At 49.1% G+C, this 17,032-nt stretch overlaps 1 protein-coding gene across 1 annotated transcript; it reads left to right on the top strand.

Annotated features, from left to right (window-relative positions):
• The first annotated feature begins 259 nt into the window (after positions 1–259).
• Positions 260–16,697, top strand: pard6b (par-6 partitioning defective 6 homolog beta (C. elegans)). The gene is made up of 3 exons (XM_062460332.1): positions 260–668; positions 2,155–2,377; positions 12,007–16,697. Exons 1-3 carry the CDS (start codon positions 606–608, stop codon positions 12,894–12,896), a joined length of 1,176 nt encoding a protein of 391 aa, XP_062316316.1. The 5' UTR covers positions 260–605; the 3' UTR covers positions 12,897–16,697.
• The last annotated feature ends 335 nt before the right edge of the window (positions 16,698–17,032 follow it).

The raw sequence follows: 17,032 nt of genomic DNA, 5'->3' as shown, positions 1-17,032 counted from the left end.
GTGTATTATCAGATAAACACTGAGATATGGATGTTATGAACAAGGACAATTTATAGGAAGTCATTACAACTGGTTTATTTTAAATATATTTCTGACTCATTATATTTCTGTCTCGTCATCTCTCGTTCTCCTGCGTGCGCACACGAAGCACAATCCACCAACATATGCGTCGGTTTTGTAAAAGTTTAAACAACAGTTACGCCCTAGGTAAACAACTTCACCTAACCTCGAGAATGAATAATTTTCTTTTGCATTCAGACACGAGCGGGAGCGTGCGTGTGGGAACGAGGACGAGGCCGGTCAGGAGCAGTTTCCTGGGTGCGTAAGGCGTCACCGCGACGGGCAGGTCAGCCCGTTGAAGGGGGAGAGCCGCTACTGGCGATGTGACGAGAACAAGATAAGTTTACCGAAGTCTGGCTGGCGCTGTCGCATTCATCGGGCAGGACGACGAGAAGCAGAACACCGCCGTGCCTCACGAGAACATCCAGACAACTGGATTAACTGTCGGTATCATTTTGGATAAAGGGGAGCTCGAGGCGGACCGGAGGGCAGCCCCGGAGAGGGCAAGTGTGTGCTGTGGCGCGGCGGGGTCCTGCTAGCGAAAGATGAACAAAAATCACCGAGTACCGAGCAACCGAAGTCTGAGCGCCGTGGAGGTGAAGAGTAAGGTGGGTTTTTAAGCAACATTTAATTTATTGGCGTTATACCGTAAGATGACGTGACAAACGCAAATGTCACCGTCGACAAGCTCCCGGTGTGTATGCGGACTGTTGGACTGTTTGCTAAACAAACGGAGCTAAGTGGCTTGTTAGCGAGTTGCGCTGTCGTAAATTAGACCGTTTCTCTCCAGCTGGAGAGCTAGCAGGCAGAGTTTACTTTACTAGCTAAACTCGTCAGATGTAGTCAGCTACAGTAACGTCAACCAGTGGATGCCAGGACGCCGGTTTGGGAAACAAACCCAAATTTGTGCCAAATAGCAAAATTAATATGTTTTGAATGATTCGTTTGAGAATATAGCAACGCTAGACAACGTTTGTATGACGGGGTCTTTCTGTGTTGTTGGAAGTCGGTTGGCCTAGCTTGCTCGCTCTCTCGCAGATAGGAACAAGTCACCGTTCTTTTGTTGTTGACGGTGCCGTTCACAGGTGACAGGTGTCACCGGGGCGGCAGATTGCTGGTCCGGGGTTAGTTCCGCATTGGATGCCCCTGCTTACTCGCCTGCATGCGCAGTTTTTTTCAGAGAAACCGAGATGACCGACACAGTGGTGTCAAATTTGAAATGACCAAATCGATGGACACAACATAGGCCTAACATGATTAGTTTGACAGAAGCGGTCAGAAATTGTAACGACGACAAAGTTAGTGTTGCTGTTCGCTTGAAGATAAGTTTGTTTTTTTTAGCGCGGGCGGAATAACATTAACACAACTAATGACCCGTTGTGGTTGCAGTATGAGGTTACCACAACACCAATGGTCGCTGTGCCATCATAAAGTCACAAGAGGCTTCCAACAGGGAGACTACCACTATTACCACTGCTCTCAAACCTGCATGAACAATAAAATGTGTTTGTGAGGCAAGATCTTCTGTTTGGACTACAAAAACACCAGTCTGGTCACCATGGCCACAGCTGAATTGATTGTACAACTGTTGGACACAGGAGCTCTCTCTCTCTCGCTGTCTCTCTCTCTCGCTGTCTCTCTCTCTCGCTGACTCTCTCTCGCTGTCTCTCTCTCTCGCTGTCGCTCTCTCGCTGTCTGTCTCTCTCTGTCTTTCTCAGTCTCTCTCTCACACACACACACACACACACATACACACACAGGTGCATCTTCTGTAAACACGCCCACCAAAGCTCATTTTCATACACGTAACACAAACTGTACTTGTGCCAAGTGTATTCACACGCACACATTCATAACTGTGACATAATTTGTTCCGTGACACTTGGAATGTGTCACCTGGTTAATGGCAGTGGTTGTTCCTGTAGGAAATCAGTGTGACTGAAACTGTCTGTCTGATATTTGTGTTCACGTGTGTGTGTGTGTGTGTGTGTGTGTGTGTGTGTGTGTGTAAGCAAGTTCCTATACAAATATATGATTCAAACAAGTGTGTGCGTGCATTGACCCCTGACCCCGGCCTTGTTTGCGTGTTCCCAGTTCGGAGCCGAGTTCCGCCGGTTCTCCCTGGACCGGTCGAAGCCGGGCCGGTTCGATGAGTTCTACGGCCTGCTGCAGCATGTCCATCGTATCCCCAACGCAGAGCTGCTGGTGGGCTACGCAGATGTGCACGGAGACCTGCTGCCCATCAACAATGACGACAACTACCACAAGGCCATCTCCACCGCCACGCCACTGCTCAGGCTGTTCCTGCAGAGGAAAGGTGAGGACCCACACCATGCCTGGGCTTGGGCCCTTAATGTTGATCTCTAGGAGGTGGACTGGTTCCTAACCTGGGCCTAAGCTTTACCGGGGCATTCCTGTTCCTTGGTCTGCAGCGGTACCGGTTCAGTGCTCTGTGTAGGGAATCAGGTGGCTGAGCGGTGAGGGAATCGGGCTAGTAATCCGAAGGTTGCCAGTTCGATTCCCGGTCATGCCAACTGACGTTGTGTCCTTGGGCAAGGCACTTCACCCTACTTGCCTCGGGGGAATGTCCCTGTACTTACTGTAAGTCGCTCTGGATAAGAGCGTCTGCTAAATGACTAAATGTAAATGTAAATGTTGACAAAGTTGGCCCCATTCCATATCAGACAGTGGACCTCTTAACCTCACCCCCGTAACCTTAAACCCTTACTACAAAACCAGTCCCCGATCCAAACCAGTCCCCAGCACCTTGCCCTGCTCTAAAGATAGCCAGGGGGGCCAGAGGGATCGTTGCTTAGCAGAAGGAAGGTGTAGCTCAGTGGTTAAAGAATATGACTTTTTGACTATGACCCCCAAATCAGGAGTTTGCAGGATGAAATTCCCCCTGTGCATAGCATAAAAGCACTTGCTAAATGAAGGCATTATTGATATTATTATTTTGTATATGTAGCACTGTACTATGTAAGACTGAAGTTGGGATGTTATTGTAGCCTGGTAGCTGAGATGTGGTTACTTTGCACAGTGCCTGATGACGACAGACTGTTCCTTTCCTCTAACTTCCAAAACACAGACCTGTAGTCTTCCTCTCGTTGGTCCCCTGCTGTACGTGCTACATGCAGTATCTGTACCTGGCTGTACGTGCTACATGCAGTATCTGTACCTGGCTGTGGGAGGTGTTGAGGGAACATCCTGTAGACAGATCAGGAGGAGGTTGGGTAGTCTGTCATCGGGCGCGGAGCATGCGGGATAAACCTCTGTGGTTTTCTCCAGGGTTGAATGTTTCCAGGAATTTTCATTCGCTAAATTCTCCTTCAAAAAAGTGTGTTGTTTATCTTCCCATTCTACATGAACTCAGGAAGCTAGATGGATATAGTTTCCCCTGCATACGCCTCTAGGTGTGTTTAGGGTCATACTGAAAGTGGAAGATGGAGGATCTTTGATCTGGCCCGCGTCACATTAACAGGCTGACTAAACCCTCACTGTGTCTACAGGAAGGATGTTTATAAAACACCACCCTGCTCCTTCCACCTGAGAAGCTGTTGTGTTTCCTCTCCTTACAGGGGAGGAGAGGAGGCAGGTTGGATAGGTTGGGCATTAGGCCAGCTGCACACATGGTACCCTGAATGTTACTGTGAGTGTAAGATCAGCCTGTCATTCATGTACTGAAACCTACTGTCAACATAAGGGGTGTGCACTCTAAAGCCTACTGTGTGTGTGTGTGTGTGTGTGTGTGTGTGTGTGTGTGTGTGTGTGTGTGTGTGTGTGTGTGTGTGTGTGTGTGTGTGTGTGTGTGTGTGTGAGTGAGAGATATGACCCTAGGGTGTGATAGTCTGGTTGAGTTGTGTTACATTTAGTCATTTATCAGACCCTCTTATCCAGAGGGACTTACAGTAAGTACAGGGACATTCCCCCGAGGCAAGTAGGGTGAAGTGGGAGCGGGGAGTCAGATGGCTGAGCAGTTAGGGAATCGGGCTCGTAATCATAAGGTTACCTGTTCGATTCCCGGCCGTGCCAATGACGTTGTGTCCTTGGGCAAGGCACTTCACCCTACTTGCTTCGGGGGAATGTCCCTGTACTTACTGTAAGTCGCTCTGGATAAGAGCGTCTGCTAAATGACTAAATGTAAATGCCTTTTCCAAGGACACAACGTCATTTTTTCACAGCCAGAATCGAACCGGAAACCTTCTGATTAGTAGCCTGATTCCCTAACCGCTCAGCCATCTGACTCCCTGTTGTTGAGTGTTAACAGAAACATGATGGTGGTTGTTGTGTAAACACACAATGACATCCTACCTCCAATCCTCTCCTGGGGAATGCTTTTAAAAAACTGCGTACCAGGCCAAATGATCATCCTTACTGGTACTGTACCAGGCCAAATGATCATCCTTCCTGGTACTGTACCAGGCCAAATGATCATCCTTCCTGGTGTTGGTACTAGAGCGGTGTGTGTTTGGTAGCTGGGGCGGGTCTTGGTGTTTAGAGTCGTCTGTGAACCACCAGTCTTTGTCTGCTGAAGAGCTGGCTGAGACTTGTTGAATGAAGTGGGCTGTGACTGGGGGGGCAGGGCTGTGTGTTTGTGGGGGACGGACTGGGTTAAGTGCGGAGTAGGGAGCAGGGGGTAGGAGCAGGGGGTAGGGGCAGGGGGTAGGAGTAGGGGGCAGGGGGTAGGGGGTAGGAGTAGGGGGTAGGGGCAGGGGGTAGGAGTAGGGGGCAGGGGGTAGGGGGTAGGAGTAGGGGGTAGGAGCAGGGGGTAGGAGCAGGGGGTAGGGGCAGGGGGTAGGGGGTAGGAGTAGGGGGTAGGAGCAGGGGGCAGGGGGTAGCAGTAGGGGGCAGGGGGTAGCAGTAGGGGGCAGGGGGTAGGAGCAGGGGGCAGGGGGTAGGGGGCAGGGGGTAGGGGGCAGGGGGTAGGGGGCAGGGGGTAGGGGGTAGGGGGTAGGAGTAGGGGGCAGGGGGTAGGGGGCAGGGGGTAGGGGGTAGCAGTAGGGGGCAGGCTGTTAAGCTGTCTGACTGGGACAGATGACCTGGAGACACTAAGCTACTTAGTCAGGAGGATTAATAGGGTCCCAGCGACATGCTGCTACGTGAGGTCCACTGCAGCCACACACACAGGGTTGCCAGTTCGATTCCCGGTCATGCCAACTGACGTTGTGTCCTTGGGCAAGGCACTTCACCCTACTTGCCTCGGGGGAATGTACCTGTACTTACTGTAAGTCGCTCTGGATAAGAGCGTCTGCTAAATGTAATGTAATGTATAAGTGAATGTGTATTGTGTGTGTGTGTGTGTTCCTCATGACGTCACCTCTCTCCTGGTTTCAGTTAAGAAACAGAAGAGGGTGATGAATAACTCACAAATGATCCCTCTGTGTCTCTCTCTCCTTCTCTCTCTCTGGAACTGCTCTCTGACCAATATCCAAGTACAACAGCTGGTCTGACCAATCAAAATATAGAGGACTGAAGAACATTACCCAGTCTAGACCAATCACGGTAGAGGATCAAAGAACATAACCCAGTCTAGACCAATCACAGTAGAGGATTGAAGAGCAGTACAGACCTCCCACCCAGCAGAGCATGATAACACTCAGCTGGAGACCAGGGGAGAGAGAGAGGAGGGAGGAGGAGGGAGGAGGAGGGAGGGAGATGGAAAAGAGGTGCTGTGGAGCGAGAGGAAGAACAGAAGGGAAGCTTTATGGAGGCAGAACTACAGCAGGAGAGAGAGAGAGAACTACAGCAGGAGAGAGAGAGAACTACAGCAGGAGAGAGAGAGAACTACAGCAGGAGAGAGAGAACTACAGCAGGAGGGAGGAATGTGGTGTGTAGACAGAGATGTAATGAGAGAAAGAGAGGGAGGAGTAGGGGCAGGGGGAGTGAGGGAGGAATGCAGAGTGGAGGCAGAATGAGGCCCTGGCTGGAGGAGAGGAGGAGGAGGGGGAGGCTGGGTGGAATGTGCCCAGGCTCTGATCACCTCTGCTGGGTAGATTAGACAGGACAGCAGTCCCGGACGTCCACCACCCTGGAGCCTGGGCCTGCCTGGTCTAGCTGGGCTTGACCGGAACCAGGGGGGGGGGGGGGGGGCTGGGGGAAAGATGGAACAGAGAGAGAGTGAATGAGAGAGAGAGACAGGAGAGAGAGACAGGAGAGAGAGACAGGAGAGAGAGACAGGAGAGAGAGACAGGAGAGAGAGACAGGAGAGAGAGACAGGAGAGAGAGACAGGAGAGAGGCTTGTTGGTCAGACAGGACTCAGCTTGCTGTCTGTCTGCCTGCAGTCTGTAAGGTTCCACAGCTCCAGTTATCTAAATATGAACACAGCACAACACCTTCAACACAACACCATCACACATTCCAGCCTGTTTACATTAGCAAGCTGCTCACACACACACACACACTCACACACACACACACACACTCACACACACACACACACACTCACACACACACACACCTCACACACACCACACACACACAGCCATATTAGAGGCAGGCCCAGCCTCGTGCTTGTCTAGTCTAACGTAACGAAACAGGATTCTGCCAGCAGCGCTGATGGGAAGTTAAGATATTGATGTACAGTTAATATGGATATGTGAGGTATGATATTTGTAACCTTGGTAACCGGCCTCTAACGGATGGTGTTTATGAAGGGTAACCTTGGTAACCAGCCTCTAACGGATGGTGTTTATGAAGGGTAACCTTGGTAACCGGCCTCTAACGGATGGTGTTTATGAAGGGTAACCTTGGTAACCGGCCTCTAACGGATGGTGTTTATGAAGGGTAACCTTGGTAACCGGCCTCTAACGGATGGTGTTTATGAAGGGTAACCTTGGTAACCAGCCTCTAACTGTGCATGATGCGTTGTCTTCCAGGGTTTAAGCAGGAGAGAGGAGAGATGGAGAGAGGAGAGATGGATAGAGAGAGAGGAGAGAGGAGAGAGGAGAGAGGAGAGAGGAGGAGAGAGGAGAGAGGAGAGGAGGAGAGAGGGCAATGGAGAGAGGAGGAGAGAGAGGGAGAGAGAGATGGAGAGAGGTGCAGTGAGTTCAGTGTGCTCTCCAGTGAGAGCTCTGAAGAGACTGAGTGACAGAGTGGCCAGGCTCAAGCTAGGACTCTCTCTGTCCTCCCCCCGATCCCCAGCCTGAGAGGAAGAGGAGAGAGAGGAGAGGAGGAAAGAGAGGAGAGGAGAAGGAGAGGAGAGGAGGAGAGAGAGGAGAGCGGAGGAGAGCGGAGGAGAGCGGAGGAGAGGAGGAGAGAGGAGGAGAGAGGAGGAGAGAGGAGAGAGAGAGGAGAGGAGGAGAGAGAGGAGAGGAGAGAGAGGACCAAGTCAGCAGGAATGGAACATGAATTGCTGCACACTGAAATGATACTGAGCAAGGGAAGGAAGACTCACCACACACAAATATGCACACATAATAAACGGGATAATGGAGGTCCAAGGTTTCATTTACTGTCTCCTCTCCTTCTCTTCTGTCCTCCTTCACATTGAACAACAAAGTCTGCTCTAAACTCCACCTTTCCCTTTGCCTTACCACCCCATCTCCCCTCCCTCCCTACCTCCCTCCCTCCCTCTGTCTATTTTCCACTTTCTCTCCCTTCCTCCTTCTCTTTTTTTAACCTTTCTCTCACCTCCACTGTGCTCTCTCCGTCATCACCCTCCCTGCTCTCTCTCTCCCCCCCCCTGCTCTCTCTCTCTCCCCCCCCCCCTGCTCTCTCTCTCTCCCCCCCCCCTGCTCTCTCTCTCTCTCCCCCCTCTTTGCTATCAGTGTTAAGATGTGTTTAATCAGCTCGGTGCTCGGCAGCTACGCTCTCTGCTCCCAGAATAGAAACACTCCAGGAATTCAGTTTAAAGTCTTTTTCACCCTCCTTCTCCCACCCTCTCCTCGCTCATTCATGATGCTCCACACACACACACTTGCGCACACACACACACACTTGCACATACTTATATACACACACACAAACACACACACATTCCCTCCCTCCCAGTCTCTGCTCTGTGACTGGAACCTCATGGCACTGCTTTCCTCAGATGTGTGTGTGTGTGTGTGTGTATGAGTGTGTGTGTGTGTGTGTGTCTTGTCTGTCCAGACCACCAGAGAGATGTGAGTCTGCTCAGTGTCTCTCAGTCTGTCATCCAGACACACGTACAGATGTGTGTGTGTGAGAGTCTCCAGTCATCCAGACACACGTACAGTCCTTGCATTAGCTGCTGCATGTAGAACGTCCAGCAGGGTTAGGGTTAGCAGGAGGTGAACATGCTCATCCTCTGATTGGTAGGCACAGCTCAGTGGTTAGAGCATTTGGCTGCAGATCAAGAGGCTGCAGGTTCAACTCCCCTCCTGTACTGTACATGGCCGGATTAAAGCCCAGTACCGTGTTGATGGGTTCTTTCCTTCCTCCTCTCTCTTCTCTCCTCAAGTCACGTCCATTGTATTGATCCCAGTAAGGGAAATTTGTTTGTAGACAGGTATTAAAACACATTCTATCCATCATAAATACTACATAAACAGCATACGTGCCACCCCACAGAGACAACAGTACAGTGCAAGGATCACTTCATGTTGAAACCCAGAAATAAGTGCCATTCATTTATGCAAATTTTGCCTCCTAATAGCAAAACAAACAAAAGAGTCCCCAAATCGTTTTCTTCTGTGGGTGGGAGCTCTATACCTTCTTCCTGAAGGCAAGAGCTCAAACTCCCCCTTTAGGGGATGGGCAGTACAAGCTGATATGGCCTGGGTCTTCCTTACGACCTGCCTCCCTTCTCTCCTTCCTCTCCTCCTCTCCTCCCTTCCTCCTCCCCTCACTGATTCCTTTCACTCTAGAGTTACACGCTACGCATCCATGACCCCTGTATGGGGTGTGAGTGTCCCAATAGGACTTACTACCTCACATGTTACATAATACATACATGTTATTTATCTACATAAATACATACATGTACATAAATACACACATTCAGGACTCTGCCCCCCTTAAAGCCCCACCCTCCATGGCCTCCCTCAAGACCTGGTGATGTGATGAATCATTAACTGGTACACACACACTCAGTCATTCACAATCTCACACATTCACACACAGTTGCACATCTGTCTCCCAGGCATTCCTCAAGCTTGACTAACTTATTTACACACGTAAAGAAGAGCTCGTATCAGCAGGGAAACACGACGGATCCTGGGAGTTGTAGTTTTTAATGGTGTCTTAGGGTTAGGGTGTCATATATTAAGGCATGTGATTCAGCATCGGATGACTGTGGGATTTAAACACTGCTGTAGCTGTTAGCCCCCCCACACACACACACATATACGGTAGACACACACACAGTACACACACACACATACATATACGGTAGACACACACACAGTACACACACACACACCCTCAAATCGGAGTATTGATCCTCAGCTGACACATGTGACATCGACCGTAGTAAACCACCGAGGGATCTCCTACTACAGCAGAAACTCAGGAACGGGTGTGAGGGTGTATGTGTGTGTGCCCAGGCTGATATACAGTGGGCTAATTAGGTTGAAAGCCTGTTGTGCTGTAATGAGATGGGATGCTGATATGGGCTTCAGGTTTCACATCACCACACTAGACTCATCAGGACCTCATTACAGCCACGGAAAAGTGTGTGAGTGAGTGTGTACTCATCTGTCGGTGTGTTTGCTTGTATTTGTGAGTTTGTAAAGATATGTGTGTGTATTTAGACGTGTACAAGTGTGTGTGTTGCTTGTATGTGAGCCTGTGTGTGTGTGTGTGTGTGTGTGTGTGTGTGTGTGTGTGTGTGCGCTTGTATGTGAGCCTGTGTGTGTGTGTGCTTGGTCATGTGGAACAGCATGTCTGTAGCGTATGGTATGACAGGCCCTCGATGGCGACCGTTGTCATGCTAGCTCTCTCTTACGAGGAGGAGGGGGAGAAAGGGTGGGTGAGAGAACAGAGAGAGAGGGAAACAGACTAGATATATGTAGTCATTATATCTCTGCTCCACTGCCCTGTAAGAGCGTATCTGTGTGTGTATATCTGTGTGCATGTATACATGTTGTGTGTGTAAATATCTGTATATTTGTGTGTATGTATTTGTATGTGTGTGTGTAGAGATGGGAAGTAATGAAGTACATGTCCGTAAAAACGTTTATTTACCTCTGCGAACTTTCAGGAGGTATATAAACGGATTTATTAACTTTTGAGAACGTCTTCTGGACCAATAGGAACAGCGTATTGGTCCAATTATTACACTAGTATATAAGAAACTTCTTTACTGTACTTAAGTCGATTTTTCTGGTATCAGTACTTTACTTCACTATTTATTTTTCTAACAACTTTTTACTTTCACTCCTTACATTTTTTACACAAATATCTGTACTTTCTACTTCTTACATTTTCAAGCCAGGCTCGTTTCTTTAGTTTTAATCTGTCCTGGCTGGCATGATCAATATTATTTATTGTCATTGCGTGCCTTTTTTCATTTCCTGGTTATCACAACAAACGTAAGCTAGTCTGCTAAGCTACCATGGAGCAAGGCAAAATGCAACAAGAAGAATAGTTTTACATTTAGTCATTTAGCAGACGCTCTTATCCAGAGCGACTTACAGTAAGTACAGGGACATTCCCCCGAGGCAAGTAGGGTGAAGTGCCTTGCCCAAGGACACAACGTCATTTGGCACGGCCGGGAATCGAACTGGCAACCTTCAGATTACTAGCCCGATTCTTTAACCGCTCAGCCACCCGACTTTCCGAAAGTTTTCTAAAAAGTTCCATATATTGTTAGATTATTTGTACTTTTTTTCATGTTTTTAAAAGGTTGAAAAAAATATTTTTGACAAAATGTTTCGAAAAGGTCCTCTACTTTCACTGTGTGGGGAAAACCAAAAAAAAAAAAAGGGTTAGGTAGAGGCAGAGAGGGGGTATAGGGGTGAGGGTAGAGAGGGGAGGCAGAGGTAGAGAGGGGGGCAGGGGCTGGAGGTGGTGGTGGTGCCTTTCAGATCTCACATGTTCACACACACGCCATGTGAATCACTCTAGAAGGGACAGATAAACAGGCTTGTTGGTCTAGGAGAGGGGGAGGACAGTGGGAACACCTGTGTGCTGGTTAACCATTAGAACATTTCTCTCTCTCTCTTGTACTCTCTCTCTCTCTTCCTCTCTCCCTCTCTCTCCCTCCAAACCTTTGTCCTAGTCTCTGTAGTGAGAGGACAGTCCAAGGTCCAGGTGTTCACTTGCTACACTGCACCACAGGAAACTGGGACTAAATCACATAACTGTGACGCAGCATTGCAGGAACCCTTGGAGTTGTAGTCCAGAAATGGCTGTGCAGCAGTTTAGCTGATAAGAGTTGTAGTCCAGAAATGGCCCAGTGTGCAGTGCTTGTTTTAATCCTCTGAGGAATTCATTTCAAAGAGTTGAAAGAGGGAGAGAGAGAAAGACCAGGAGGCAGAACAGGAGAGAGAGAGAAGTAGGATAGAGAGAGATGATGACCTAGCTGGTGGTTACCCAGGCTTAAAGAAACAACTCGACATAACTGCTGGGTTTGAATAACATGATGATGCAATAGACTGTCATTACGAATCTGGCTGTAGTGGTGGTACACATAACATGTACATTTGTTATTCATTTGTATATTATTTAAATACAGTATTATAGTAACTTTATAGTTATACTGTACAGAATATAACTATGAGGACACACTGATGCTAATTTATTACTGGTGTTTTGACTGTATTTTGTCTCTTCTCATCTTCCCCTCCCCCTCTCTCCCCATTCACTCCCTCCTTCATCCCTCCTCTTTCAACCCTCCTTTCTCCCCCTCTCCTCTCCCCTGTTTGTCCTACCTTCTTTTTCTCTCTCTCCCCACTCCTTCTCTCTCCCTCCCTCCTCTCCCCCCTTCTCCTTCCTTCTAACTCCCCCCCCCACTCCTCCCTTCACCCTCTCCCCCCCCCCAGAAGAGGCAGACTACTCGGCCTTCGGTACTGACTCCCTGACCAGGAAGCGTACGGTCCTCTCCACGGTGCTCCTGCGTCCGGACGCGGGCAGGAAGAAGCCTCCAGTCATCATCAGCCTCCCGCGAGACTTCCGTCCCGTCTCCTCCATCATCGACGTGGACATCCTCCCCGAGAGCCACCGGCGTGTGCGGCTCTACAAGCACGGGCAGGAGAAGCCGCTGGGCTTCTACATCCGGGACGGCTCCAGTGTGCGCGTCACGGCCCAGGGCCTGGAGAAGGTGCCGGGGATCTTCATCTCCAGGATGGTGCCGGGGGGGCTAGCGGAGAGCACGGGGCTGCTGGCCGTGAACGACGAGGTGCTGGAGGTGAACGGCATCGAGGTGGCGGGAAAGTCTCTGGACCAGGTGACCGACATGATGATCGCCAACAGCCACAACCTCATCGTCACGGTGAAGCCGGCCAACCAGCGCAACAACGTGGTACGAGGAGGGGGCGGGGCGTCCGGGAGCTCGGGGCGTTCCTCCGACAGCGGGGCGAGTTACTACGGTTACTCGGGCGGCGCCGCGGTGACGACGCCCACGCACATCATTCAGAACTTCGAGGAGGAGGATCTGGACAGCGAGGAGGACGAGGAGGACCTGGTGATCGAGGCCGGGGCAGAGGCCACCCTCATCCTCGGGGCTGTGTCCACCAGCTCCAGCATGCGCTCGCTCCCCCGCTACGAGCCACACCTTAACCTCCGCACTGGCCCCGCCCCCTTCGCTGGCCCCGCCCCTGCAAAGTCCAACGGAAGCCTGGGGGCCAATGGCAGCACGGGGTCTCTCAGCCCTCTCGACAGGGGCCCTGAGGGGCGGAGCCTGGAGGAGGACGGAACTGTCATAACACTGTAGAGACACACACACTATACCACACACACTATACCACACACACTATCACACACACACACACCTTGAAAGAACACACTGGTATCCAGTACGTACGTCCATGGAGGGGTGGACTGGATCTGTACCCTTGTGAAGCTGCACCTGAGAAGCACTACATCCTGCTTGCTTTTAGACAGACAGACAGACAGACATGCCAACGACCCTGCATGTGTGCCATAGCAACAACAAGCCGCTCCCACACTGTGACAGACAGTCAGGTTGATGATAGGTGCGTTCGACATGGACTGCGGCTGCATGAAACGACCGGCGAGAGTAGCCGCTTGCAGTCGGGGAGGAGTTGAAAACGGCTCTGTAAAGTCGGACATTCCAGCTTCTCGTGGTTTGCTGCGTTGACGTCAGTCATGGCCGATCAAGCGCTGTTTGCTTACTTTACTTTATTTATAATTAAACTTAGTCTTTCCGTTAGTGAAGAGGCGGACTAAAACCTTTTCTTCAACACATTTTTAATTCAATTAAACTGTTTGGTCCGGATTTGAGCGTTGGCGAAACTGAAGGTGTCAGAAAAATTACAAAACACGCGTCAAAGTTGTCGTGTGTGAGTCTGGCCAATCATGAAATAGCTGTGTCGTCATTTGAACCCGTGCAGTTGCTCTTGAGAAAATGCGCTCGGCTACACAGCCGGCAGTTCTCGAATCGATCTCACGGTACTTTGATGGCTACGTCACAGTGACCTAGCCTCGGCGCCGTCTCAAGTCGGACAAAAAGTCTAACCAGAATTCACTGTTTCAAGTCAGCCGCCTGCAGCCGGCTGCAGCGCTGCATGAAGTCAGGTCATGTCGAACGCACCTGATGTCACAGGGTGTTCGGTGGGTCTGGACGCTCTGATTGGCTCTTCCCAATGTCTCGGCCTGGCTGGCTGGGCGTGGCAGTCCCCTGTGCCTCCACTAGAGAGTGCTGGTGATGAGGGGCTTCGTTAACACGTCACCTTTCAAAGAAAAAGAAAGCGTGTTTTTTATTGAACGAGCGAGCGAATGCACTTATCTGGGGGATCTGAGGTTGGACTAACCATCTCATCTTGCCTTGTCTCTGCGTTCAGCAATAACCACTCCCCCTTAAGCAATCGCGGCATGCGATTGGGTGAAACTTTTTAGCTTCCAATGTGTGTGTTACCATAGTAACTGGCAAATTGAGCTGAGGTCTGCAATAATGTTTTTTTTTTTGGTCTGGCTGAAGAGAGGAAAAGAAACTGAGTAATAATCTGGGTTTTAGTAATTAGACAGTTCTATATTACTGCTGTTCCTCCTCACTAATCATGTGCTTCTGTTTAGGCAGCCATTGCTCAAGCAGCGGAACTCAAACATAACTAAAACTAAAGTGTTTTTTGTTTCTTTCTGTGATATGTTTTGATGATTGGTTCCGTGTTGTGTCTGGGAGTGTTCTAATTGGGTATGCTTCACAACTGACTATATGACCACTAAGGAAGCGAGCACCTTTCTCCATTCGACCAATGGGATGTTGTCAGTTGTGTATCCAGGAAGTAACTAGCCAGTAGCTGTCTCCCCTCCTGAGGACAGTGGAACCTGTCGCAGAACTAGAACCTCAAGTAGAATGTACTTCCTGTGGCTGCAAGAAGTGGGTTCCTAGTTTGACCACAGCGGCTGTGTTCTCTAGAAGATTCCTCCTCTCCTCTGACAAAAGCATGATTGTAAAATGGGATTTCCTGATTTGTCTGGACCATGACTCATCTCTCACTCTTCTCAGTACTGTATATGCATCATGACTCTCTCTCTCTCTCTCTCTCTCTCTCTCTCTCTCTCTCTCTCTCTCTCTCTCTCTCTCTCTCTCTCTCTCTCTCTCTCTCTCTCTCTCTCTCTCTCTCTCTCTCTCTCTCTCTCTCTCTCTCTCTCTCTCTCTCTCTCTCTCTCTCTCTCTCTCTCTCTCTCTCTCTCTCTCTCTCTCTCTCCTCATGGTCCCTGTCTCTGAGTCCACTTGGATGTGTCCAGTAGAGGTTCACGTATGAAGAGTGACTCAGTCACCACACAGGACATACAGGATGTAGTAGCACCTGTTCTCCTGTACACTCCGAATCCTTTATCAGTCTCACTTAGCGGAGCACACACACAGACACCTGCAGGCAGCGGCAAAACACACACATCCCACACACACATACCCCACACACACACACACACCCCAGCACACACATACCCCACACACCCCCCCGCCCCCCACACACACACACACACACACCCCACACACACATACCCCACACACACACACACACCCCACACACACATACCCCACACACCCCCCCCCCCCCCCCCCCCACACACACACACACACCCCACACACACACACCAGGGACGTGGGCAGGAAAGGGAGTTGGAATGTAGTTCTGGTATGAAACCATCCCTCTTTGTTTCCACTCATTAAGACGTTGGAAATTATCTGGGATCTGACAAGCAAAGCGTGCACCGCCTGGTACAGTGTGAAAGGGCTTTGTTCTTTAGAAAGTTTAAGTTGTCATCTCCACACCCAGGTAAATACCTGTGCTGTGTTCTCCTCAGGTGTGTAGGGCCTGGTTGATATGGGACACACACACACACACAGGCACACAGAAACTTGTGAGGGTGTGTTTGGGGAGGGTGGGGCCTGTCTACCTGATGTATGACTAGGTGTGTATGTGTGTACACACCTGACTGTACTTGAGTGAATACAACTCCCACCAAACTGTACAGTAGAGCTATTCCTGGACTACAATTCTCATCAGCTGTACTGTGTGGGCTGTAAGCACTGCAGACCCCCCCCTGTGGAGAGGGAGCGGATGTTGCAATGCATTGTTGTTAATGAAGTCTTCTGCCCTCTGAAATAACCTATAGGGAACAATTACCTCACACACCTTCCTCTCTCTAACATCTCTTCATCCAGCTCCCCATCTATCACTCCCTCCCTTCATCCATCAATTCATCCCTTCATCTCAGTCGATAGGATCACCAGGGGAGAACACTACACTCACACACACACACACACACACACACACACACACACACACACACACACACACACACACACACACTACACTCACACACACAAACACAAACACAAACACACACACTCACACACACTCTCACACACACACACACACAGTACTCAGATGATGTTATGGTTACACTGGGTGTTGTAGTGAGGCTGTCTTGTGTGTCTCGTTCTAAACACGTAACTTTCATGACGAGTGGCATTTGAACGAAAGATTTTAGCGATTACTGTTAATTTATTTTGTTTTTAACCACACAGGACAAGGGGATTGTAACCACAACAAAATTATTTATTTTCTAATCAACATATTACTTTATTTGCCTAGTACACATTTTATGAATTTATTTGATATATAAATGATCCAATATGTTAATTCACGATGGAAGTTCTTATTCTGATGTATTCCTAATAGATATTTTTACCTTTTTGATCTGAAAGAAATCGTTTTTTTTCGGTCTAACCTGGGCTGCTGGTTATACACGTCGCCATGACATTTCCATACTGTGAACAATTTCCGGCTTGTTTAGAGTTTAGAGAACCCGAACTAATGTCTGAACATTTTGCTTTGGGTCCGATTTGTGTTTTTTTCTTTTTGTACGAATGAGCAATGATTTTTGCTTGCCAGAATAAATCCTAAAGTATAGATTTGTACTGAAAATTGTCAGTATTTTCTTATTGAAGCTACACAATGTACATTTTTATCACATTTAATAAAGATTCATGATAGTTGATTCCATGAGCTGGAGAAAATAAACTAACATGTAGCAATCCCTACCTTTTATGTATTGTCTATTATTATCCAACCATACAGTTTCTATTCATTACATTATTGCACATTATTTTATGTGTGGGGGAAAAAGTTGTTCACAGACGTTGATCAGAGAGAGGCTGTACGCCACCTTGTGGACAGCCTGTGAATCGTCCAACTTTCATGAACAAGTTAGATTTGGCGACTCCGTTGTCATCCTCTACATTGACCTCGTTCACCAGACCATGTGAACATGGTCCGACACAAACATGAAACGGCTGCTAAATAAAATCTATCTGCCGTTATCTCTTAAAATGTTACAGGATGAAACAAGCCCGCTGAATCATTCAGGGGGATAGAC

The sequence above is a fragment of the Osmerus eperlanus genome, chromosome 4 (assembly GCF_963692335.1).
Source record: "Osmerus eperlanus chromosome 4, fOsmEpe2.1, whole genome shotgun sequence".
In the NCBI taxonomy this organism is placed as follows: Eukaryota; Metazoa; Chordata; class Actinopteri; order Osmeriformes; family Osmeridae; genus Osmerus; species Osmerus eperlanus.
The sequence above is the reverse complement of the archived record's forward strand: the minus strand, read 5'-3'. Positions and strand labels throughout refer to the sequence as shown.

Bases quoted from the DNA above. Each gene is read 5' to 3' on its own strand.
- pard6b (XM_062460332.1), top strand. From the start codon at position 606: ATGAACAAAAATCACCGAGTACCGAGCAACCGAAGTCTGAGCGCCGTG. The intron at 669-2,154 runs GTGGGTTTTTAA...GCGTGTTCCCAG, and splicing joins CCGTGGAGGTGAAGAGTAAG to TTCGGAGCCGAGTTCCGCCG. The intron at 2,378-12,006 runs GTGAGGACCCAC...CCCCCCCCCCAG, and splicing joins GCTGTTCCTGCAGAGGAAAG to AAGAGGCAGACTACTCGGCC.